Below are 27,625 nucleotides of genomic sequence, written 5' to 3' on the forward strand. Positions count from 1 at the left end.
TAGTTCCCTAGATAGGACTCTGTATGAGGCAGAGCGCTACCTTACCATATTCTGACACATCTAAATATCTTTTCCATTTTTTCTTGAAGTAACACAATAGCTTTTCTGGATTTTTAACTCCATTCTCTCTACATTATTCATGTGAGCATTTTAAATGGCATTTTAGGTTTTTTTTTCCTAGGCATGTATGTCTGTTTTTTGTTGTTTTTTTTTTTTTTTTTTGAACAATCAGAGTATTTTTTTTAGACTGACTGTGAATAACTAGAACTTGTACTATCTTTGCATGTTTTTCCGGCCTGATGGACCCAATATGAGTCTATGGAGTAAATTTTTGTTTCACTGATGTCAGAAACAGATAAGTGGGTTGGGTCACCAAAAAGGACCAATGAATATATGAATATATATATATATATATATATATATATATATATATATATATATATATATGAATATATATATATATACACACATAAACTTCTTAATACATTGTGCCACTGAATAGGTCATAATAGACCTTTGGGGGGGGGGGGTGCATTTTTACATTGTGTTTTTCTTTGCTAATTTCCCTGGTATTAGCGCTAGTTACAGGACCCAGCAGCTCCAGCAGCATACACATTACTCACTGAGTGTGGCGTATACTAGCTGCTTTTTTCCTATTAGCTGACATGGGGTTGTATAGCTGGCAGTGTAGCTACAGCTGGCATCAACAGATAATGCTCTGGGCACAGCTTCACTAAGACCTAACAGTAAGGTAATTCATGGGAGTGACCAACTTATAGTGAAGGACTTTTACAATGTGGGTGGTTAAAGGTTAGTTACATGTCCTAAGCAAAAATGTCACCCTTCATGCTTTTATTAGTAAATTACCTTTGAAGGCTATTACATTATTACAATAGACACGTCAGTAAATATAAAATATACTTTTATTCAGGATAATTACAACATCATTGACTTGGGAATCTTGACGTTAAACTCTAGACACAGCAAAACAGATAACAATGTAACAATTGTGATTACAACGCTAGGACTGATCCATTTGCATATAGTTCTTAAAGAGGACGTGTCAGCTCTCCTATTTCTGTAAATCTGCTCCATGAACTAAAAATTCAGAAGTGTTTTCTTAGTAGTCGTGTGGGTTGTGCTGCATGAATAAATAAACTACCAGCTGGGTGTTACTATTGTACTTGTCACCTGGGTGTATCTTAACCACTTCTGTTTTTTGTATTTGTAAGCCAAAGTAGGTAATGAAACACAAACAAATATTATAAGAAGAACTACTAGGCCTCTTCTGTGTGCTGACGCTTTGTTTTGGCTTGAAAATATTTATCAAATTACAAAGTGTGAATAAGGCCTGACACTGCAAGCTCATATTAGGCAGTGTCTAACTGTATAGAGACATATCCATTATCAAGGGATATAGAAACATATTTTTTTTTTCAATTGATTCATAAATTTCAGTGAGGAATAATGGATGAATAGCACAATGCAAACTTAGAATTAGAGCACCAGCATTGGCATCCCTGACAAGTCTGTATTAGCAAGTACTTGCACTCCCCATTAAATAGCAATGTGTCCTCCTTCTTTGCTCTATCTTTCTGTAATTTGAAATTGCAATAGATTATCTCCATTTAGACAATCGCTTGCAGAATTTCCAGAGCCTGGCAAAGTCCTAGAGTTAAAGAGATTGGGACCAGCTGATCGTGGGGAGACCTGTTGGCAAGCGCAAGATCAATTCTTCATTGAAGAAATTACTAAAACACTAAAACAAAGGATATCCAACCATGTGGATACCTGCACCTCTCCAGAGGGACACGTTGATATTGCTCTTGGTTGTCGTACTGGGGAGCGCCTTTATAAGGCCTTATACGTATTTAAAGGGTTTTCTAAACCAAACCACATCTTAACTGTATCATGCTAGCAATGTCGCTGTAGCTGTTATCTATATATTGTTTGTACAATTCTTTTATCATCATCTCTTGTCCTGGTCATCATAACATTGCTGAAATATTTACTAGCAATGCATATATTTGGTACTAATCTGTAACACGTCTCTGTTAATTGATAAGAAATCTGGTTCAAATGGAAGAATATGCCTTAAAAAACCGTACTACTAGTCACAAAGGACAGTGCACTTTTTTTCAGTGGCAGAAATTTTTAAGAAATATCAATTTAGTCCAGTCAAAGGGATCCAAATTATAACATGAAATCCTACTGTGCCAATGAGTATGTTTATGTGTGTTACTTAATAAGATGCCAGAATAATCATACATATTTGCTTGCAATAGATGTAAATTGTTTATATTGTAAAAAAGGTATTGGGCCTGTTCATAAAAGCTTGTTGATGCCCTCTAGTGGACAACATTCAGCATTGTTCTGTTGTGTAGTGCACAACACATAAATATAGCTGCTAACACTGAATATGGAATTGACTATATATTAAGGTCCAAAACTGAAGGCAATGTCATGTAATGTTACATTCATTTTATTTACACTTTTTTTTAGTAAACTCTATGTACAGTATAGAAATTGCATTTGCTTATTTTTTTCAGTTCAGCTAGTGCTGCAGCGACCATGAAGTGCAAATGATCATACTAAAATGATACAAGTTTACGTAAGAAACAATTCACATATAAAAAAGTAAAGATTTATCAGTACAGTGTTGCAAGCACTATGTAAGTACATAATGGTAATATCTGTCAGCAGTAAAAAGAGATATGTTGTAAATGAACAAACTATAACCAGGGTGTTGTTTTCCTGTGGTCTCTGGCTTTTCAGTCTAAAACAGGAATTTTTTAAGCCCTTCTTTAAGCAACTTTCCTTAAAGGGGTTCTCTGCAAATTTTCTTTCGATACTACAATTGTTTGCCAGGCGTTACCTATGGGCAATAGAGAAGTGAGAGTGGAATTTCACATGGGCCGAGGAAATTCCTATAGTATGTTACACCACACAGTATTTCTTGTTGGGAAAGTGGAATCCACCTTTTGACTAAGGTCCCAAGTGGCGAAATGCAACTAAAAAACACTGTGAAAAAACTGCAGTTTTTTGTAGACTTTTTGCTGTGTCTTTTTCAGATTTTTTCTTCCTCTATTAAATCTATGAGAAAAGTGCTTGCAATTTTGCAGGTAAAACTAACATGCTCCTCTTTTTTTCCACAATGTGTGGATGATATTATCCAAAATCTAATTCATTTTGTTGGTACAGTAAAATGCAACTTATTTTTTGCGTTTCTATCACTTTGCTATATCTGTAATGTAACTACATGTTAGATATTGGTCATTCACCTGGATAAACTTTGGTTCTACAGAACTAAACATAAACTACAACAATATTCTATAGTGCTCTAACTTTGGTTCAGATATTCGTTGTGGCTTTTCTATGGTTGTGTATTATGTTTTGGTTTTCACCCGCAACAGATATTATGTCATGGAGCTGCATAGGCAGCAATTCTCAAGAAATATTATAATAAGCTTTTTCCATTTACAATCAGAAATCCAAAAATACTTTTGTAGTGACATCAAATTCTCTTCTTTATAGGCACTGACAGAGGCTGGTGTGATACATATCTAGTGAATGCAGCCCATTGACAGAAGAAAATTTGATATCCATGATGCTTACAGGAAACCCTGTAATAGTTTCTATATATCACACACTGGTTCTAGTCAATATAAACCAGAATAGAGGAGAGAACTTGTGAAGTGCATCAGCCAGTTCATTCATGTCTTACTTGATTATTTTATTTTCCGATAAAAAATAATTCAAAGACCTTGCAGATAAAGTATAGGTAAAGGTATGTATAAATGGAATTCTGAATGATATTCTCTGCAATGACATTGATCCCAAAGGAATTGGTTAGCAAAAATAGCAATGACAATAGTTTAACAAATGTGAAATCAACTAGTGAGGTAATAAGTTAAAATTGAGCACCAATAATACATTTGTTAAATGTTTTCTTATAAAAAGATAATATACATACAATTCATTTTACAGATTTTTCATGCAAACTTGGCAGCGGCTTATATGATTTCGAATCAGGCCAGCTTTCAGTGTATCAGCAGATGGAGAGCTCTGGAATGTCTTGTCAATCGTTGTAAGCCAGAAACTGTATTTATTAGCAAAATAGTGGCAAGTTCCTCGAGCACCATTGCATTCAATGAATGGAGTTGCTCTGAAGTCTTCCAAGCAGCTGCCAGGAGAAGACAGAGATTGTCCGCCTCCCTCGTCACCTGCCGCTGTGTGCTGAGATAAAGATAGAAAAGTTACATTACATTTAGCAGCTTACAGTGTCAAATATTTTACAGCTGTGGTACGTATATGTGATAGCCAGGTTCCATCAGGAATATCATCTATTCCCGAACTTAGGCTAATTATCTACTTTAGCTGTAACATTCTCTCCTGTTGAACCCTATAAGGTGGAAACGCGTAGAGTAGTGCTGTCACCATACTCTCTCCAGCTGATTTTTGCATGTTTAGGCTAATACATGTACAAGCTATAGCCTGATAGGTGAGCATTTGTATCTGCCTTTGCTCACCTATATTCATTATTCGGCAGCTCTAATCCAAGCTGTGCTAGTTTAGTTCCCTGGTGAGAAATTACTTTTTACAAGAACTGGTGATCATTTTTCTGAGCCATCTCAGATTTTGACTACTTTTTGAGATCTTTCAAGAGTTGATATGTTTCTTTTCTGACCTAGTCTCATCTACAGTCAATAATGTCATGTTCTTGATATTCTGTGGTCAGAAAAAAAAAATTTAGGGCTCAATATAATATTTGTGGCTAGCTACACTTTTTGCGTAGTCACATTACCTGGCTCAGGAGCATGCTTTTAACTAATTGAAATTAAAAGTTATGCTTTATTTATTTCTTCCCAATTTTCTGTGAAACTCATGAAAAATGTGTTTTACATAAATGGACTTGCAGTTATATTATATCTATTTTTTATGTAGTTTGTGAGCTCCATATAGGACTAATAATCTACATTTTTCCCTATCAGTATGTCTTTGGAGTGTGGGAGGAAATCCACGCAAACACATGGAGAACATACAAACTCCTTGCAGATGTTTTGTCTTTGGTAGAATTTGAATCCAGGACTCCAGCGCTGCAAGGCTGCGGTGCTAACCACTGAGCCACCATGTTGCCCCATAATTATATTATATTAGCAAGAGAACATGTAGTTATTACAACAGCATTTCACCAACTAGAAAATACAAACCATAAGGAATGAATATCCAATCCACAAACTTCTCCAACCATCAGGACAGAATGGGATGGAAGCATCTTGGCTATGGACAGCAATGGCAACAGCAGGAGCCTCACAGACAGTACAGCGACTTATGTATGGTTTAATTTCTTCTTCTACTAGAGGCATCATTGGAAGGGGAGCTGTGGTTGACAGCCAGTAAGATTTGTCATTACGACTGGCATAGTAGCACACATCTCCTGGGTTGCAGTATAGGAAAGGCATTGTACTGAAGCGCTGCAGACAAGATCCAGCCAGACCTAGAGGAACAGTAAATATGATTATATAATGGGGATGCACGCATACCTGTTATCTTCAGGACAGTTCACGCTGGTGATGTCTACACAACAGAATCTGCCAGACTGTAGATTAACTCCACACACAATAATTTGTATGAAAGCTTTATATTCCAGACATCCTTTTTTCCACATATCAAGTCTAATAATGAAGAAGCTCAATAGCTTGGTGAGAGATATAACTAGACCATTGTAGAGTATTTCTTACATTTTACATTTTCAGCAGTCTAGCTGTTACAGTTAGTCTGAAAATTCAATTAAAACCTCAATTTACCTAAGTCTTGGTTGTGTGCTTTCTCCTGTCCTTCAAAATACAACAGACTGTAGCCGCTCCACAATTTACCCATGCCAAGTGGGCACATGGGCTCTTGGTCAGTTTGGCTGTGCTTCACCAGGAGATAGCCGATGTTCACACTTCTTCCCGGCATACCTGGCAACCCAACAGCACCTGGTAATCCAGGGTTTCCTGCCAAATAACCAATCTAGTCATCAATCTGTGCATTGCTGATATTGAATACCTCATTTAAAAAACCCCAGGCAAGCCCATAAGCATCTCTGCAACCATATATTGAGAGCTACAGGAGTCCAACTTCAGCATCTATATAGTAATAAAATAATAATAAGATTACATGTTACTGCTTCATCACAAATACAGATAATGTTTTGGCCTTAATAAGCCAAAAAAAGGACCTTATGGTGGATGATGGATCAGTAAAGATAGTATTTTATTATACCTTTATAGTCTGTACAGTACACAAATACAGTATGTTACAGTTAGCAAATAATGAATGTTATAGATTCAAAGAATGAATCTTTACTGCTGTATATACTAGTATATACATTGCACGGAACTTACACTACAAATCCTCAGCATGTGATTCACTCGCTCAGTTTTCTTCTCTCAGGGGGTGTTCACACTTGTGCCGCTGCCCGCCTTCTGTGATTCTGCTGAAAAACCAGCAAAAACTGCTTGGGGGATGACTTGCCAGTGGCCAGTTTAAAAACCCATTCATTTCAATGGATTTTTAAAGCAAGCCACCAATATCTGTATGCAGCCTCTTTTTGCATGGAAGCAAAGTCTTGCATGTTCGACTTTGTGTCTGTGCAAAAAAAAAAATGGTGTCACGACATGGAGGCTGCATACGGACACCAGTGGTTTGCTTTAAAAACCCATTCAAATGAATGGGTTTTTAAACTGGTCACCAGCAAGCCGTCCCCAAGCAGTTTTTCCTGGCTTTTCAACAGAATACCAAAAGGCGGGCAGCGGCACAAGTGTGAAGGCCTCCTTATTCAGTGTACTATATTAATATCATTACTATTTTTTTGTTTTTTTCCCCCACTTTTACTGCATTTTCTTTTATGTGTGTGTTTATTTTTCAAAGGAGTTGACTGGGCATAAAAAATATTTTTAAAATATGTCAGGGGACGTGAAACGCCCCCTCACCAAAACACGCTCACTTGTGCCCACTGCTCTGGTGCCTTCTCAAGGTGAAACTGCTCGCCAGTTGTGATGTCCTGAATCCCTTCGGCTGAAGCTAGTTGCCGCACATAACTGCTAAGGCCAATCAGCGGCCTCAGGAAGAGAACCCAGGACATCATAGTTAGTGACATCTCGTGCCCTTCGCTGATTGGCCTTAGCAGTTGCGTGCAGCCAGGATTTCTGCTGGAAGATAACAACAGACTGGACCGTGCTGGGAGGCATTGGAGCATCGGGAAAAGGTGAGTTTCATTTTTTTTCTTTTTTTTTTTCACTACCCCAGCTGATTGGAATAATATTTTTTTTTGTCTGGATAACCCCTTTAATGCAAATAGGTTTTCCTGTCATTTACAAAAAACACACAAAAAAGAATGACAAGGATAGGCTGCAAAGTTTGTAATTTAACACTTTGTTGGAAGCTAGAACAATTTTTGGTAGTTCCTTTCCACATTTATAAACATAAAAGCTACAACTTTTTTAAAATTTTTTCATAAATATCATGATATACGGTCTTGATTTTTTAAAAACAAATTAATACTTGAAGGAAAAGGCCATATACTTCATTTGTTTGATCTGTTGATGTGGTGTCAATCTTAAACCCCAGGCAAGATTTGTCCAGAGAACTATGGGGTTGCTAAGCTAAGTGCATTACAGTTTATCCCATGCAGGTCTACAGAGATGGCAGTCACTTTAAATGGATAACCTTGGAGCCATGATCTTTGTCTTGTTTTAAAGCCAAGAATCTTATCTGATCAATAAAGACCAAGGTCATGTCTGTAGCCTACATAGATTTTGAGATATCACTGAGTAAAGTGAAGCTGCATATACTTGAAGTTTGGCTTTAACCAATATACAGGAGAACACGTGCAGCTTACAGTCTGCAGGAGGGGAGATTGATTTTTTATTCTCCTGTCTCTACCACTTCAGATAACTCCAGGGGGATGAGATATAATGAACATCATAATAAATCCAGCCCCCTATTATTAGTTAGAAATTATACTTGCCATTTAACCCCTTATACGGAGCAGTCAATGCTTACTGCAGCACCTAAGTTGTTATTTTTAGTAACATTATATAAGTAAAATGTACTTTTACTTTTCTTATTTCTGCACCTATAATGTACTGACATATAGAAATTTAGTTTATATACCAGCACATTATGCTGATGTAGAAAAATAATAATATCACTGAGTTTCTCAAAGACAAAATTGCAGTCCTTGCTAGTGTTTCTGCCACCCCTGCTTGGTCCTAGTTTTGAGACCTGGAAGGGATCTGATCTAGTACATTATTAGTAAGCTTATTTACCTTTAAATCCTAAAGGACCCCTCTGTCCTATAGGCCCTTGGTCCCCAGGGAAGCCAGGAGCTGCAGACCTTCCAGGTATACCTGGCACACCTTGTTTACCTGGAGGACCCTGTAAACCTGGAAAGCAATTACATTTCTAAGTTAGATTTTGCTAATACTTGCATATAAATGGCATAGCATACAACCACTGTAAAATCCATTCCGTCCTACCAAATCTACCATTGCAGTGGCATGTTACTACCATAGCTGCCCAGGTTTAAACATTCCCTTTTTCAAATGTGAAATTTACACCGCTTAGGCTGGGTTCAACCACAGTAAAGGGCTATGTTACAAATAAGTATTACCTATGCAACAAAGTATGAGTCAAATTTCATATTTTTATTTAACAATAGAACATAATAAATTAACAAAAAAGGACCAATTGACATAAAATGTTAGGCAAATATGTCAAATGTAGCAAATACAAGGGACAGTTCATAACAGGCTATGTACATACCTCACAACACTTGACCCGAAGGGGTCCATCTCATATATTTACTGTATAGTAAATGATTTTACCTGAATAGGTGAATTTTTATTGATGTATCATGTTTAGTATGATGAATGTTACAAAGGTTACAAAGCCTCCCATTGATTTCAATGTGTAGAGCACGTAAGCCAGCACACATTGAAGTCAATGGGATCTATTTTGAAGCGCCTTGCTCTGACACGTGTTTAAGCAGCTTTCAGATGGAGTTTACATTGAAAGCAATAGGTAAAAAAGCCTCCCATTGATTTCAATGGGTAGCCCACGTAAGACAGAACCCATTTAAGTCAATGGGATTCTGTTTTACATTGCTCATTCTAAACGTGTTTATGTGTCAGAATGAGCGGAGCGTAAACTCCTTATGAAAGCTGCCTTACGTGTCTAAATGAGCGGTGCGTTACTCCGTGAGAACGGAGTCTTACAAAGATAAATTTGATTTATACCTTGGTGTGGTATTGCTAATTTCTGTTGATTAATTTACAGATGAAGCAAAGATAACCCAAACTTCTGAAATGAATTAAAGGGGTTGTCTGGGCAAAAATGTAATTTTTTTAAATAGGCCGGAGAGATAAAAAAATCTTTTAAAAAAATCATACTCTCCTTTCTATGGTGTCTCCCAGTGTAGTCCAGTCCTGCTATTCCATTGTTGTCTTCCAGTGGAAATCCCTGCCGCACGTGACCGCTGAGGCTGATCAGTGCCCTCAGCAATGAACATGTGACGTCTCTCCCTGAGGCCGCTGATACCAATCACCGGCTTCATTGGAAGGAATCCAGGATGTCACAGCAGAAGTTTCACTTCAAGAAGGTGCTAGAGCATCAGGACCGGACCACACTGGAGGACACTTGAGCACGAGGACACGTGAGGATGATTTTTTTTTCTTTTTTACCTCCTCTGGCCTATTTAAAAAATATTTTTTTTGCCTGGACAACTTCTCTAAACTGGTGCAGCATAATCATATCACAGAAGACAACAAAAAACAACAACAAAAAATGATGACATGTCATTGTAAAAATATTTCTCAAAGACTTTTCATTGTTTTTCTCCCTATCAATATGTCTGGAGTGTGTGAAGAAACCCACGCAATCACAGGTACAACATACAAATTCCTTGCAGATGTTGTCCGTGGCAGGATTTGAATCCAGTACTCCAGTGCTGCAAGGCTGCAGTGCTCACCACTGAGCCACAGTGCTGCATTTTTTTATTTTTTTATTTCTGTGATAAGATATCATGCTGCTGAAGTTTAACCAATTGCAGAGGTTTGGGTTAACTGTGCTATATTTCTGTATTTCTATCTTCAATGGCAGACCAACTTAAAGAGGTTATGTGGGGAAAGTACATTTTTGAGAGTGCATTCACTGCTCTGGAAACTCATTTTTGCTCATATAGATGAGGGTCTGCTGATATGCTGATTATATTTGCAAAGCACAATAGGAAGTTCGAAGTCTCGTTCCTCTGGCCCACATATTGAGGCTCTGACTCTCAGCTGCGTGAATGACCTTGCTCTACTCTTTGTAAATGCAGCTTGAGTAAAGCAGTGTCACAACATCAAGCCAGAGTAACGCCAGGAGAGGCTGAGCATAGAGATTTCCTGCACTCCACTACAAATCTAATAATTGGAATGCCAGGAGACCCTAATCTATATCAGTAAGAATTTTAATCCAGTGCAGTGAATGCCTCTGCAAATAACTAAGTTATCTGTTGGATTGGTGGTGAATATAAGTTTAGCTGTGTCAGAAGTATGTGTAAAAAGAAAAGTGAGGCAAATTTATCTCTGATGGCATACAGCAACTTAACTGCTCCTAAACAATGGAAGCCTAAATAAGCATGGTATCCAGCAGGTAGTCTCTTTAGTCCAATAAGTTATAGCACACAAACCCATGGTACCATGCAATTTGTTACTCTGGTAGGCTCATACATAAAATAAAGTTTTACTTCTAATATTTGTATTTTGATAACACTGCTGAAAATAGACAAACCTTTATCACCAGCAGGACCTAAGGGTCCACTGTCCCCCCTGATGCCTTCAGGCCCTATAATTCCTGTTATACCAATGGGACCTGGCTCCACATTCATTTTTAATGGTTCAGCAGGAAACCCAGGTGATCCAGTTTCACCCTGCACACCTGTAAAAGATTACAAAATTTAGATCATCCTAACAAATTCTCCATTACTTTGAAGACAATACAGTTCCATTTTCATTAACTTTACTGTACTGTACATAACAACTGTCATTACAGACATTCCAATTACAGCAGAGATAATTTATTTGATGAAAAAATAGAAAAAAGTTGGGGTGGGCATTCATCATTCGATAGTCGGCTGATGATACTTGACACTTCTCGTATGTAAAAACAAAGTCTTTTATTAAGTGCGGATAAAAATAAACATACAGGGAGGGAGAAAAAGCATTATAGGCACAAAAAATGGCAACAGCCGTTTCGCGTCTAATCTGACGCTTTTTCAAGCCAAAAATGCAAAGATTGCGTTTTTGGCTTGAAAAAGCGTCAGATTAGACGCGAAACGGCTGTTGCCATTTTTTGTGCCTATAATGCTTTTTCTCCCTCCCTGTATGTTTATTTTTATCCGCACTTAATAAAGGACTTTGTTTTTACATACGAGAAGTGTCAAGTATCATCAGCCGACTATCGAATGGTGAGTGCCCACCCCAACTTTTTTCTATTTTTTCTTTGAATAACTATGTGCTATGCATTAGGGGTTGTAGAGCACCACCTTTAGCGATGTGCAACTGGCATATTTAGCCAGGAAGAGGGCCTAACAGAGGAAAAGGAAAACGACCCAAGCTATAATGCTTTTGTATTATATATAGCTGTGCCTTTCAGTTTCTCTCTTTATAACAAATAATTTATTTGATACTCACCCTGTGGTCCCTGGTTACCCTTTGGTCCTTTAGGACCTTTTTGTCCTGCAAATCCAGGTACTCCGGGTACACCTCCACTCCCCTGCTCACCAGTTTGACCTTTTCACATAAAAAACTAGCGTTATATTAACAATATTATGCAAGAAGTACCATGAAGTAGCTGTGAGAATGTCATATATGTTACCTTTCCCTCCAGGATAACCATGGATACCAATAAATCCTTGTTGTCCTCTGTCACCTGGAATTCCTTTTAAACCAATCTGTCCTTGTAACCCAACTGGTCCTGGCTCTCCTTTAGCACCAGGGGGTGAGGGCATACCTGGTCTTCCTTGAGGGCCTGGGTAGCCTGAAGGTAAAATAACATTGCTGAGTACCTTTAGGGAAAAAAATCATTACAAAACTGAAATCCTAAGATTTCTGTTAGTAAAGATAGAAATACCTTGTTGACCTGGGGGACCCGATTGCCCAATATCTCCTGGGTTCCCTGAGTAGTTAGAAAAACCAGGAACACCACGAACACCAACTAATCCTGGTAACCCCATAATACCAGGGAAACCTAAAAAAACAACAGAATAAAAAACTTTTTATTGCTTTTTTTTGGCATATAAATATAGACAAATAGTTAAATTGCAATACATAAAGACAACATTTAATAAAGTAAGAATGCTAGTGGACTTCCAGATTATGCCATGCAAGAAGAGACTTTCTTTTTACAGTAATCCTCCAAAGCTCTGGTCCAACAAGCTTATGGCCTTAGAGTGCTAGAATACTAGATTTTAGAGTGTAGGTAGCGCCGCACCTCTAATGAGGCGAGGTGAGGCACCTGCCTCGGGAGGCGCATGGGAGGGGGGCAGCAGTCCAAGCGATTTTTTTTTTCTTCTTCTTTTACTTTTTTTTCTTTGAACCAGCGCAGGAGAGCTTCCGCTCTCCTTGCGCTGGTTCAAACGTCTACGTATAAGCGTAGGCGGCGTCATCACCGCTGGAAAGTCATCATACCACTGGAAAACCGACAGTGCGCTGACGACTTTCCCGATCTGTGCCCCAGGTGAAGAGCTATCGGTGCCGGTACCGTAGCTCTTCAGAGTCAGAACGGCATTCCTGACAGTCTGTCAGGAATGTCCTTCTTCCCAGTAGCACCTATAGCGCTGTACAGTGTGAGCGGGGAGGGACGCCCCCTCCCCTCCTGATAATACTTGTCTATAGATGAGCACTGTGAGCAGAAGGAGGGGGCGTTCCTTCCCGCTCACATAGTACAGCACTATAGGCGCTGCTGGGAAGAAAGACGTTCCTGACAGACTGTCAGGAATGCCCTTCTGACTGTTAAGAGCTACGGTACCGGCACCGATAGCTCTTCACCCAGGGCACAGATCGGGAAAGTTGACAGTGCGTTGAATTCAGCGCACTGTCGGCTTTCCAGCGGTATATAGAACTGCCTTTGCCCAAACCCATGAAAGGTCCTCTTTAACATCGGATCCCGGAGAGGTGAATAACAGTGTTTATCATGTTCCCTCATCTCCCCTGGGGCTCCGATTATTATACTCGGGGGTTTGAAAAGACCCCCGAGTATAATAATAGAGCTTCAAGGGTCCACTGTGGCCCCTGTAACCTCTATTATGCCCCACAGCAGCCCTCCTGCAACCTCTATTATATCCCACAGTCTATTGTGCCACTGTGGGGCATAATATAGGTTGCAGGGGCCGCTGTGGGATATATATATACCGTATTTTACGGACTATAAGGCGCACTGGACTATAAGCCGCATTGCCCATGAGTGCCTTATAGTCCGTCTCGGTTCATATATAAGGCGCACCGGACTATAAGCCGCAGTCCGGTGCGCATTATATGTTATTGAAAGCGGCGGCAGGCAGACTTTGCCAGCGGCCGCTTAACCCCCCGCGTGCCAGCCGCTTCTATTGGAAGCGCTCGGCAGGCGAGGAGGGGCTCTATCAGCAAAATCATGCTGATAGAGCCCAACCGTAAAAGTTAGATTAAACTACCCCCCCCCCCATTTTAAAATAAAAGCCTGAAACAGAATGTGAAACTTACCGAGCGGTGCAGGGTGGGCGGGCATTCAGGCCTCCTCTTCCTCCGATGTTCCGTCCACCTTCTCCGGCGCTCGCTAACTGATAATGGCCTGGGCGCATGCGCAGTAGCCATAGTAGAAGCATTATGATATTGCACATGCGCCCAGGCCATTATCAGATCGCGAGCGCCGGAGGAAGTGGTCAGGACATCGGAGGAAGAGGAGGCCTGAATGCACACCCGCCCGCCCTGCACCGCTCGCCCGCCCTGCACCGCTCGGTAAGTTTCACGTTCTGTTTCAGGCCAGCGTGACAGCAGGGCTGCCGGACACTTCCCATTCATTTCTATGGGAGCCGGCATGCGAGCGCTCCCCATAGAAATGAATGGACTGCTTTTTTCCATTCATTTCTATGGGGAGCGCTCGCATGCCGGCTCCCATAGAAATGAATGGGAAGTGTCTGTCCATTCATTTCTATGGGGAGCGCTCGCATGCCGGCTCCCATAGAAATGAATAGGAAGTGTCCGGCAGCACTGCTGTAACGCCAGCGTGTACGGCTGTGATACACGCCGGCGTTCCGTAGTGTGAATGCCCCCTTACGGTGCCTTTTATGTATGTATGGAAGCGGCACGCAGACTTTGCCACCGCTTCCATCCATATATAAGGCGCACCGGACTATAAGCCGCACTTACGATTTCTGAGGAAATCGTAGGTTTTTATGTGCGCCTTATAGTCCAGAAAATACGGTATATATATAAATATATATATATATATATATATATATATATATATATATATATATATATATATATATATAGGAGTTGGGTGCGCGGAGAAGTGAGGAGTCAAAGATGTCTGTGTTTCAAACTTCACAGAGTCAAGTCACAGCTGAACGAAGTGGTCATGGCAGTCCAAAGGGAAGAGACGGGAAATGTGGGGAGACATCTCCTGTGAGTATTACTGCATTGTATTTATTGTAATGTTCCCCCCCCTCCCACTGTCTGAGGTGGACGATCAAAAGATGAACAGCACCCCCCCCCTGGACTCAATCCAGGGGGGGGGGGGGGGAAGGCTCTTTCAATCGTCCGCCACAGGCAGCAGAGAGGCTAGGTTCACCACTGAGTGTAGAAAAGGTTTTCTTACTGGATTGTGACATCTTTTAAGGCCAACCACAAGTGTCTCAATCCACAGTTACGTAGTACTACACAACACAAATATGATACATTTAATGGCCTGATGCCACCCTGGGTAACCAGATGTCCATGTGCACTTATTTACACAATTAGACTTAAACTTGGCAAATCTACAATAAACTTTTGGCACCATTTTGGACAGCAGACCTTTAGGTTTCATGCTATTTTTCCAGTCTAAGCTTTTTATTGTTTAGTATTATTTATTGTGTGACACTGACCTGGCGCTCCTTTGTCTCCTTTAGCACCTATTGTTCCAGGAAATCCAACAACATTACTGTGCTCACCCTGGTCACCTTTTTCACCTCCAAGGCCTTTCGAGCCTGGTGAACCAAATGAGTCTGTGCCTGTAATAAAAATTACCCAAAATTTACATCTGGGACAAAACTGGGCGGCAGTAGTAAATAAAATGTTAGTTATGTTGTTTTTTTTTCATTCATTGTTGCAATTAGGAGTTTGGCTCAATGAGTTAATATGTCTGGCTAAGTTTGAGTGTGTCCTGGGTATAGTAATTTGCACAAACCTGGATTGCAGTTGGTCAATTAAATCCTTAGTGTTAATTCATTTATTGTCAATCTAATTAACAAGTCTTTGTGTGTAGCTAACAAAGTGGACACCAAGATTGCCTTCAGTCTGGCAGCAAGCCAGGCCAAAACTGTATAATAAACAAATAGAGAAATATGACATAGGTGTCATAATTCATGTTTTATAATCATTCATGTACCAAAATATCGCCATGGAACCCTAACCAGAGACTGACACTGAAAACCTGGACATTTAATATGAATAAACACCTCAATTTATCTCTGTAACTCTCTGAAACAGAGTATGAGTTAATCATCATGTTTGGTATGCCTGGACTTGCAAAATCATTTGTCATTACTTGCCGGTCATATCATACCTAAAAAAGGTACCAATTCAGAGTCATGGCATATTCCCAAAATATGTCCTATCTCTATGGATTTGGTGCATATAATTAGCCAGCCCCAGTCACAGATGTGATGTTGCAGAAAGGAGGCCAGATTAAGGGTCCATTCACATGGAGGAAAATGGTGAGGAATTTGGTGTGGAATTTCAGTGCTGAAAAAAAAGCCTCCCATCGACTTCAATGGGTTCTTTTTTTTGCTAGCAGAAAAAGAAACCCATTGAAGTCAATGGAAGGCTTTTTTTCAGTGCTGAAATTCCACACCAAACTCCTCACCATTTTCCTCCGTGTGAATGGACCCTAAGGGTCCTTCAAAAGTGGATTATGGACACAGACCTCTTGGTCAGAAACTTGAAGATATAGCCCAGTCTGTACATCTGTCCAATACTTCAAGCTGTACTCCATGGGCAAACTTGTAAGCAGCCTATATTTTATTTCATTCTTATTTTGTATGCTGTTTGCTTGTATTTATGTCTTTTTATTAGATCTTTTTTTTGTGAAGCCTTATTTTTTTATATTAAATCTTAAAATAAGATTGTGCTAGGCAATTGCCCTAAATGCCCTCACAAGTCTGAAGAGAGTACGGTAAATATCACTTAGGCTTGCTTCTTTTTTGTCACTTTATTCTTTGTTTGTCACTGTGTACCAGAGGGCACAGGTGTGAGTGGTCTGCGTATATTGGGTGTCTTGCCTATCATTATAGGTGGGTAGTAACAGCTATTTGAGTGTATATGCAGATTTTGGGGTTGCTCCTTTGTAACCTAATGTGATAGTTGAGCATCGAAGTGAGCATGGAAGCAGAGTCTCCCTTTATGGTCACATTCTGGGGGACATATCCTTGCATGATGGTTGGGGTGTATGGAATCCGAACTTGAGCCATACCAGATGTCCCTTGAAGTCCTCTTGCCCCCTTTAGACCTTCAAGTCCAGGGGATCCTCTGAATCCTGGAAAGCCTACAAAAGAATGAAATATAGAATTGTTCTTAACACAAGGTAAATTATCTGAAGCATACAAACTACAGTACTTCCATCACATTGAGATAGCGGATATGATGGTGCTTTCTATTTCTAACAATCCCAACCACATATAGCATTAGAAGGTGTTTTTTTTTAAGCTGTTGCATATAATGTTTTGTTTAATTTCCACTTTTGGCTACTAATATAAATTTATTTGCATTTCTTTTAAATAAAACATTCACTTTACATCAAAACTGCATGAAGGCGCCTGCTTGTAAACAGTATCAATGGCATTTTAACAATGTTGCAGGTGTCTACTTTCAGAAAATATATAGGTATGGGGGATTAGTGTAATTTTTAATGCTGCAATCTATGTTTTATTTGTTCATCTCAAAACTGAAACTTGCCCTGGAACTCAGAGGTGCAAAATAGCCAAAACCACCAGGAAGTGGAAGGGTTAAAGGCTATGGACACATTTGCATGTGAAAAATCAATGAACACATGTTTTACTAAGTTCCTGGAGTAAAAAAAAAAAGTTGCACTAATTTTTTTTATTTATTTTTTTTATTTTTATTTTTATTTTTTTATTTTTTTTGGGGGGGGCATTAAGCATTTCCCTTATTATTAGAACTGTGTGTATTTATGCACAGCAATGGCGTTCTGAACTGTACAATGCACTGCATGCCTAGCAGAGGGTTGTTTATAATAGGGGAAGGTCCTGTCTGAGGTCTTTTCTTCTGATAACAGGACATGACAGATTGCAGTATAGCAAAATATGAAAGATGCAGAAGACAAACTGTAAGAAATGTTTAATGCAAAACAATCTGAAAATGATTTATATTGTAATGGGCGCAAAGGGAAAGAAATATTGACAACGGTGTTCATCGCCTAAACATATTTGGCAAACACTACCATATTTGAATAATGACTATAAACTAGATCAAATACAACCATTGTCCAAACTTTTCTAAGATTAGCTTGCTGACATCATATAACTTATGTTTTATCTTGGACAATATCCGATATTGTTCTTTTACTACAGCAGGATGCTTTTTACCTAAATGTTTGCAACCACCCATGAAACAAACCCAGTTCAAGTATAGGATAAATTGATTCTCATTTCTGGGCATTAACCCCTTAAGGACACAGCCCAAAAGTGCGTTAAGGACCAGGCCTATTTTTTCAAAACTGACATGTGTCACTTTAAATGGCAATAACTTTGAGACGCTTTAACTTACACAAGTGATTTTGAGATTGTTTTCTCGTAACACATTATACTTCATGTTAGTGGTAAACACTAATCAATATTTTTGTATTTACTTATAAAAAAACAACAGGAAATTTGATGAAAATTTGTAAAAAAATTGCAATTTTCAAAATGTGAAATTCTCTGCTTTTCAGGCAGATAGTCATACCACCCAAATACATGAATAAATATTATCTACAATATCTCTGCTTTATATTGGCATCATCTTTTGATTGTATTTTAATTTATTTTGGACGTTACAAGGCTTACAAATGTAACAGAGATTTTTCAGATTTACAAGAAAATTCTCCAAACTCATTTTTTAGGGACCACTTCAGTTCTGAAAGGAATGATAAAGGCCTATATAATAGAAACACCCCCAAATCACCCCAGTTTCAAAACTGAACCCCTCAAATTATTCAAAACAGCATTTGGGATATTTTTTTAACCCTTTAAGCTTTTCATAAGAATAAAAATAATATGGAGGTGAAATTTAGACATTTTTTTCACTAATACATTCATTTAGACCTAAAATTATCACATTCACACAGGGTTAAACTAGAAAATGCATCTGACAGTTTATCAGACGTGCATGTACGTGATATAAGGGGTTAATGGCCAGATTAGCCTATTGTAAGAGAAACATGACAAATCTTATGGTCAAAAAGAGGATACATGGATGTAGACTGTATGCTGTCCCCACTAATATGTTATAAGATCTTCTTCTAAGAGAACTGCAATGTGGGTAGATTGCAATTCAATACATAAAATGAATAGAAAAATCAGTCTGTACAATGTCACCTACTGTAACTAGGATCTCTCTTTATGCATTCACATATCTCATACTGAAATGTTAAAAACTGAGAACTATGCTAAATGTTACCTTGTTGCCCAGGAAAACCTGGAATGCCAAAACTTCCTTTATCACCTGGAGCGCCAGGGAATCCAGGATCACCCTGTGGTCCAGGTAAACCCAGAAGACCTGGTAAACCTAGAAAAAGAAATAAACACAAACACTAAATACTTCAGCAAGTCAAGAGATCTGAACCTTACTAAACATGAAAAGACATCATATATAAGTTATTACTATGAACACAGACAATACCTATGCTGCCTCTTTCTCCTGGTTGTCCTGTTACTCCTTTCATTCCATCAATGCCTGGAAATCCTACAATTCCTTGGAATCCTTTGTCTCCAATTGTTCCTTTCAGTCCTGCAAAATTAAAATGAGTCCAGATATGCACTAGGTTCACGTCAGGCATATGCAGATTGTAAGTAATATATAAGCAACTTTTAACATTGATTATATATAAGGGGGCGTTCACGCTAGCGTCGGTGTCCGACAGCTAGTGTCCGATGCTAATGTCCGCGCAAAATCTTATATTTTATAAGATATAACCTTATATTTTGCATTGATTTAAATGGGACATCGGGTGCGTTCTTTATAGTCCGTGTCTGTCCTTAAGTGTCCGTTCACAAAGATGTCCGACTTTTCAAGCGGACAGCTAAATCCTACATGTATCTCAATGTATCTCAATATTATCATCTATGGAACTAATTTCTTCCATTTCTGAATACGGTAAGCTGTTTTCAATTTGTTGCTTTTACAAACAGCAAATTATTCTTTTAATCTTCACAATTGTTATGCATATGTTATACATATAAAATGGACATCCTGTTACCAGAAATATTCCAGTCATAATGTGTCATTAGAAGGAACATGCATGCGTAAGGGATATCCTACCCTGTAGATTTAGTCAACATACAGAAAATGTGCTTAAGGCTGAGGCCCCACATTGCGGAAATGCAGCTTTTTTTGTTGCAGATTTCGTTGCGTTTTTTTGTACCAAAGCCAAGAGTGGCTACAAATGGAATTGGAAATATATAGGAAGTCTTTATACTTCTAACTTCTGCTCAATCTAGTCCTGGTTTTGGTTAAAAAAAAAAACACAACAAAATCTGCAACAAAAAAAAGCTACATTTCTGCAAGCTGGGGCCCTGGCCTAAAGAGGATTTTTCGCCACCAGGTTCTTAGCATCTGTTAATAGATGCCACTCCATGGATTCCAGCATAATTGTAATTTTCTCTCTAGTCTTCACTGTTAGAAAGTACAAGAACAGTTAGTTTTGGTGCCTGATTCCTATTTAAGCTCTGTTATGTCAGAAGGGCAGTGTCAGGCAGGTGGGTGTGATTCAGAGCTCATATCAGAGAAAGCCAGTGTCAGAGCTCAGAATCACACCCCTTGTCTACTCCTGCCTGACACCGCCCTTCTGCCTAAGCAGCATATAAAAGGGATCAAAACTAACAGCACTGACTGCTCGGGAATGGTGGGGGCTAGAGAAATAATTCCAACTATGCCAGAATCATAGGAACATCAATTATTAATTGATATAAAGAGCTAGATGACTTAGATGTGGTAAAAGGTCCTCTTCAGCAGCTGAGAAAATCTGTGCCCACAAGACACATTAGTTTTCCTTCACTCCACTCCATTAAAGTCTATGAAATTGCCAAGTACAGCACTCTGTTATCTCTGACAGTCCCATAGAATAGGAAAGGTGGAACATAATGGCTGCAAAACATCACCTTTTCGTTCTCTGACAGCCACTATATAGTCTGTTACATATTCTGGTATGATGAAGGGTCTCACAGTAAGTAATATCACTACACCAGATACTTATACTTAAAAATTCAACAGGAGTTATTTTAAAAACTGTTATTTTCTTAGAAAAGTTTGACAAGGTAATGTTACTTTTACACAGTGCAGCACCAACCTGCTGGGCTGTTCTTGAAAGAACAATATGACTAGAGATCCAGTACCTCAGGTGTTTGGACTAAGAACACTTTTCTTTGCTATAAGGATGATTCATCTGCACCAATTGGAAAGTCTATTATATCCTTCTATTGAACTGTGTGTTCTGTGGAACGTTTTACTAAATGCAGGACCTGCATAATGCTACTCTATAATATCCTGGACATTTACTATGTCCATAACTTGCATATATATTTAGGATGTTGGATCATTATTTGTCGGGAAGGATTTTTTTTCCCCTGAAATCGAGCAATTGGCATAAGCCTCATGGGTTTTTTTTTTGCCTTCCCCTGGATCAACACTGTAGGGGATTGTAGAGTTATAGGTTCGATGTGATGGACTGATGGCTTCCTCCAACCTCATCTACTATGTAACTATTTGCTGCTTGCAGAATATGAGGATAACAGATAGAATTAGATGACGTTTATCTACATACCATATGATTATATTACTTTTGGGCATTGATTGGCATGTACCTGGTAATCCACTGTTTCCTGTCAATCCCTTGATTCCTCTCTCTCCAGGCATTTCTATAGTGTCTCCTTGTTCTCCTGTAATAAGAAATGCAAATCAGCAATAAATAATTTACCATACACTCAATTTTATTGTTACTGTAGTTCCAGAAATACCAAATCTAGATAGATCTTACCTTTATCTCCTAAAGTACCTTTATCACCTGGGAGGCCAAAAACACCAGGCATACCTTTCGAACCCTGTGCATGAAAACAATGAAGGGCAGTGCTCATGTCATATCCAAGCCTCATATACAGCTTTTGTTATTTGTGCATGAACAATATACATATGTAACACATCAGCTTTATTTAAGTTGCTCCTCCTGAGCAATCATGGACAGTGTTGTAAAAAATGTAAGCCATGTTTTGTACACCTATCAATGAGATGAACTTACTCTGGGACCAGTAAATCCTGGAAATCCACGAATGCCTGGTGGGCCAACTTGGCCTGGAACTCCTGGAAATCCAGAGTGTCCAAATTCTCCAAGTTCTCCTTTAATACCCTTGTCAAAGCTGGGCATTCCAGGTAAGCCAGGCTGTCCTGGCTGCCCAGGATGACCTGGCATACCTTTAGATCCTGAAGAGTGACACACATTTATTAATTTAGGTTATTCTTGTCATATTATAATACTGAAGTCAATATTTGTCTATGTATCCAAAATAAAATATTGTATTCATCATGTTTATTACATAATTGTCCTATACTTACCTTTAATCCCTGTGTATCCTTTCACTCCATAGTCACCCTGATCTCCTTTCTGTCCTTTCATCTCCATTAACATTTCTTCATCTATATGAGGTTTAGGTCCTGGTGGGCCAATTTCCCCTCGATTACCTTATGGATTACAATAAGAATAAAGGTTAACTTTTTCTTGTCACAGTATTTAGGCCTTATGTTCAGGAATCTAATTGATCTTAAAGTAGATGCCCAGGACTATGATACTGAGTACCACCTTCTTCTCAGGAAGTGACATCCTGTCCATGCTGCATATCAGTCCCATTCTAATAAATTGGGCTGAGCTTTAACATGGTCATGTGCACAAAGGTTGCGATGTCACTTTAGATAATTTGGTCAGCTAAGTGCACCAAAATTTTGGCTTAATTGCATCAATGTTTGGCTGTGCTGTGTAGTGAATAAAGAAGCTAAATCACTCCACTAACACAGAAGCTTCAAACAGCTGATCTGAGGGGGTGCCTGATGTAGGCCACCACTGATCACATATAGAAGCATAATATGAATACCCCACTTCAGCTGTCAATGACTGACCGAGAGAGAATTACAATTTCTTATATGTAGATATTTAATACTTATGCAAAGTGGATGAAAGACAGCAATAAAAGGTGTGGTAGTATTTATTCCATCATTTTCACAACTGACCTTTTGGCCCTGGATGCCCTGGAATTCCTTTAAGTCCTTGTATACCAACATTGCCAGGATGTCCTTTTGCTCCATTCCATGCAGTTCTTCCTTTTTCTCCTTTCATACCTTCAAATCCGGCCATGCCAGGGGAACCCTTTGAACCTATATAAAGTTTACAATGAAGTTAGAAAGATCCACAATTTGGGCATTTTTCAGACTATATCAGTGGATCACTTGGGAAAATAAATCCACCAACAAGTCTTACTTTTTAATTTTAGTAAATACTTGTATTCCTCATGAAATAACAATTTTGGAACAATTCTCTATATTGTACCATTGCTCTGTAATTCCTAGTAGACATTTACATATAAATTATTTAGAATATATTAATGGATCGCTTAGAGGGAACTTGTTAACAAATTCTGACTTGACTGTTTGTAAATACTTGTATTGCCAATGAAATAACAATTCTGCAGCATTTCTCTACATTATAGTTGGCATTTCTGTATAAATTGACAACTAGGAGTTACAAGGTGTGGGTGTGTCCCTACACAGTTTCATAATCTCCATAATCCGACTCACCAGTGCCAAACAGATTGGGGACATACCCCTTACACATAGGTACACCTGCTATCACCCAGTTGTCAATATTTATAAATTTCTAGTATAAAAAACACAGATAAATGGCATAACACAAAGTTATGAATAAAGATGCAACAGAACAGGACAATACAGGTAGTTATTAATTAGAAATGTCAGGATAGATGGAAAATCCTCTGTAATACAATGAAGAAGAGTAACATACCAATACTAAAAGTGTTTTCTAAGTATCTGACCAACAACATCACAGTGAATTGCAAAGTCAATAACATTTACCACATAAGTTTTTCTTAAGTTAATTAGATGGTAAAAAAATACATTAAGGCTGACTTCATTTACCTTTTGTACCAGGGTGTCCGTCCATCCCAGTCAAACCAGGAAGGCCTGGATCGCCAGGTTTTCCTCTTATACCAATAAATCCTACATTTCCTACATCTCCTGGTTGCCCTTTTATCAATGGTTGTCCAGGGTAACCTTTGAAACCGTCGTCTCCTCTAAGTCCAGGAGGACCTGTTAATGTGAAATGAGGTATAATGTAATCATAATGCAAGTATGAGACTGTAGACCAATGGTCAGGGTAGAGGTCACAGCATCATACATGTAAATCAGGTAATATTATACGGAGTAAATATTACTGAGCACAGCATATATCCATCATTAACCCCTAATAGAAGAATAACCAAACACATATTTCCCAACACAAAGACCATGAAATAAGTCATTACAGGGAGCGTTTCTTAATAAAACTTACACTGCATTATATTGCTAAAAAGCAGTATGGATTTTATGTCTAACAATAATGGACACTAGTCATAAGGTAGAGAATGTACGGTACATGTAATTGCTCCTACAGCTCTCACGTGTTTATGAATTGAAAAGTAATTTTGAGTCTTTCATACCATGATCCTGGGGAATGGGGAAAAGAAGGGAGGGTGAAGGCTGTTTAATATTACAGACAATTTGGGGTATAGGGAAGGGATGGCTTTACTGTGCATTGCACTTTCCTCTTTTCCTTTGAATTCAGTCTAGCTAAAGTGTGGCACTTAAAGGGGTTGTCCCATCACAAGGATCCTATCTATACTGCTAGTTTATGTGGATATAAACCTTTTCCTAAATGCATTGCTTTATCAAAACTGCTTTGTTTGGCCGCTATCTTAATTTATTCACTTCATTGTTTACACTCTGTTTCTATGGCCTTTGGGATTATCTGCTCATTTGTCAAGTGATGTAGCTGCCTGCTCTCAGGGGAGGAGGGAGGGGCTGGGAGCAGCTCTGAGCTGTTTGTGTCTGATAGGCGAGAGATAGGATTTCTGAGCTCTTATCAGTTGGTTTAATTGAATTTGGCTGATAAGGGCTGAGATAGGTAGTCCATTACCTCTGTATGTAATGCAAACTGACTCAAATCCAGCTCTGCTACATCAGCTTCAAACTGTGGTAATTCATTTACAACCAATCCCGTGCAAGTGAAACCCCGCCCACCTATGTACCGAGTAAAGCAGGAAGTGAAGAGAGCACAAGAGCCTGCAGGTTAGTGAACAAGTGTCATGGGAATACCCCTTTAAGTAAAGCAGTGATCTTTGATGTCCTCATCATGACTCGTGTCTGCTTTAGTTTTAGATTGTAGCACAACAGAAGTTGAGCAAAAGAACTTCTTATGCCTCTTAGACAAGAAAGGAGGCAGAACCATGACATCTCACAAGCAGAGAATTAGTTCTGGGGATGTCCACAGCTGGGATTCTGTTCCTTTTGGAATAGATTTATTGGTTTGGGAAAACCTGGCATAAACAATAGGCTTGTTGAAAAAGCCATGCATGAAGTTTAAGAGGACTACCCCTAGAGGGCAGCAAACAGAGGCACTGTTTTCCTATTTACAGCTTGGAAAACAGATTTGCATATTTTTTTCCCATAAGCAGAGATTTAGTAATTGTCTGTCTGCTCTCTGGTCACTGCTGTCTGCAGAGGAGAAATCTGATCCTGCACCAACCAGAAAGCACAGAGCTCACAGTCACTACTTGTCACTTCAGATGATTCTGCTCTGATGAATCTATAAAATAAGTGACCTACTCTTATGGACTAATTGTTTACGCTCTGCTATTACATCCTCCCATATGGTACAGTGCAAAGAAAATCTGTAATGCCTAAAAAGTTGACTCAGTATTACACTTTTAGGTTAAGGCCAAATGCTGCACGTTTAAACACCAAGGATAGGTTCACAAAAGACTTGTATTCTGTAGATTTGCTGACACACACTTGCATGGAATATTTTAAGAAATGTCATCCACACTCTGCTGGAAAAAAAATACTGTAGCTTAAACTAAACTGTGGTATGTCAGTTTATGCTGCAGGTTTTCCCAAGGGTTTATTCAGAAGAATAAGCAATTATGCGGGGATTTGCAACACTATGAAGGTATTATTTAGTCAATGTATAGAAAGAAGCTATTGTGTAGGGCCCCAGAGATCAAAGGGGCCCCATAGGGTGGAGTGTGTTATGGTCTTGTTGTCCAGCATCCAGACATGTACAGTGCCCCCTGGAGGCCAAAATGTAGGCAGCCTAAAACAGCAGCAAAGCAGAGGGGTGGGTGAGTGAATACCCACTTTTACAAGATCAAATATTCCAACAGGTAACAGCCTAATGTTGAGCTTTAAAAGGGAACAATGTACTGTGTAGGGGCCTTAAAAGGAGACAATGTAACATAAATTGAGTAATATAGTGTGTGGGTGTGTAATATACAGTTAAGAGTGCCATATACTGTGGGGTCAATAAATGGAGCATTGTATTGTATGGAGGCCAGCAAAGGGAATACTATACTGTTGGGAATATAAAGGGGGATTTTATGAACTGAAAATAGGTGGGGTGTCCAGGTAAAGAAGGAGTGTGGCCTGAGTATTGGATATGATATTGTTAACTAGTTTCTGTATGGGGATGTTATTCTATCATAGTATGGTATGGTGGAATAATCCAGACACTGCATGTTGGTGTTATTTAGTCAAGGTATATGTTGTTAAACAGTTACAGTATAGGTCTGTTATCAAGTCATAGTATGGTGGCATTTTTCAGTTACAGTACGGCAGTATTATACATGTATGATATGGTAACAGTATTATTTACAGCTGTATGGTGATAAATTGTAAAAATTGTTTTTAATATTATTTGGGATTGTGGCTAGAGCCGTTTTGATACAATAGGGGACCGTGCTTCAAACTTTTTGCAAGTGGGCCCCTTCCACATAATTTGATTTCCCCTTAAGTAGTCCAATATAAGCCCTCCATTCCCCTCAACCAATGTTACACACAAAAAAACAAAACCAAAGTATACTAGCTAACTTTGATCCCAAAGACCTGAATGCTCAGGCTGTAATGATGTCTGTGGCTTGGCACTCATAGCTTCTCTCTCCCACAGACAACATCAGCTGAAGGTTCAATATTGAAGCACCGAGCTATCAGCTCTATTGTGTTCAACTGATAGAGTTGAAATCACTGCTTGCCCCCCCCCCCCCCCCAGAACAGTGGGACAGCACCCTATATGCTGAACTGTCCTGCTTGATCCGGAATGGTTGAGGGAGCCCCTGATATCACGGTTGGCCCTATGGTTAAAGCAGCCCTGGATATAAATATGAAATGTATAGAGATTACAGACTCTGCTACATCATAGAGTGCCCTGTATTTCCCAATAGAACACAAGACTCTTGTGAAGTACAGTCCACAGTACTGAACATCGGGACCTAGTTGTGCTCTGAGCAACAATAAGCAGCAGGTATAAAGGTCAATGAGAGGCATTAAATGTATTTATCATATCAACAATAATAGTTTTTTTTATTAGATTATTTTATTTTTCACCTTTTTTAACAATGGTCAATTTTAGTACAGCTCAGAATCAAGTAAATCATGGAGATAATTGGCAAATGTTAATAGGCCTGTTAATGGGGTTTATTCAGGCTTAGTGTCTACCTGCTGAACTATACATGCAATCTGAAGCACTGACTTTACACCAACTTCGAACGGACCTTTAAACAAAATATGTCACCATGAAATACAGTGCAACCTGGACGCAATGTGCTATAGAGCAGGCAGAGCTGAGCAGACTGATGTACATTTGGTTTTGAAAAAAATTAATTTAACATATATTTATATTTATTTAATTTAAAACACTGCTGTTTAAAATGAAATAACATAGAAGTAACACAGGCAATGATATTCAGCTACTGTCAAGCACATTCTCAGTGTATTAGGTTTCCCTTTAAATCTAGGTCTTCACCTTCCTCTATGTCTGAAGTTGTACTTCTAGT

At 38.9% G+C, this 27,625-nt stretch overlaps 1 protein-coding gene across 1 annotated transcript in view; it reads right to left on the minus strand.

Moving 5' to 3' along the window:
* Positions 1-905: 905 nt before the first annotated feature.
* COL4A2 (collagen type IV alpha 2 chain) overlaps positions 906-27,625 on the minus strand; it is a 177,135-nt gene continuing 150,415 nt past the window's right edge. The window contains exons 32-49 of the mRNA XM_075265276.1: positions 23,679-23,849; positions 22,758-22,901; positions 22,089-22,214; positions 21,775-21,956; positions 21,517-21,580; positions 21,344-21,418; positions 19,164-19,271; positions 18,942-19,049; positions 16,738-16,809; positions 15,152-15,277; positions 12,160-12,276; positions 11,905-12,066; positions 11,721-11,819; positions 10,819-10,965; positions 8,316-8,432; positions 5,808-5,999; positions 5,211-5,497; positions 906-4,236 (exon numbers count right to left, since the gene is read on the minus strand). Of these exons, the coding sequence (XP_075121377.1) occupies positions 3,982-4,236; positions 5,211-5,497; positions 5,808-5,999; positions 8,316-8,432; positions 10,819-10,965; positions 11,721-11,819; positions 11,905-12,066; positions 12,160-12,276; positions 15,152-15,277; positions 16,738-16,809; positions 18,942-19,049; positions 19,164-19,271; positions 21,344-21,418; positions 21,517-21,580; positions 21,775-21,956; positions 22,089-22,214; positions 22,758-22,901; positions 23,679-23,849 (2,552 nt within the window). The 3' untranslated portion in view covers positions 906-3,981. The remainder of the gene's footprint in view (positions 4,237-5,210; positions 5,498-5,807; positions 6,000-8,315; positions 8,433-10,818; positions 10,966-11,720; positions 11,820-11,904; positions 12,067-12,159; positions 12,277-15,151; positions 15,278-16,737; positions 16,810-18,941; positions 19,050-19,163; positions 19,272-21,343; positions 21,419-21,516; positions 21,581-21,774; positions 21,957-22,088; positions 22,215-22,757; positions 22,902-23,678; positions 23,850-27,625) is intronic.

This window comes from Leptodactylus fuscus, chromosome 2 (assembly GCF_031893055.1).
Source record: "Leptodactylus fuscus isolate aLepFus1 chromosome 2, aLepFus1.hap2, whole genome shotgun sequence".
NCBI lineage: Eukaryota > Metazoa > Chordata > Amphibia > Anura > Leptodactylidae > Leptodactylus > Leptodactylus fuscus.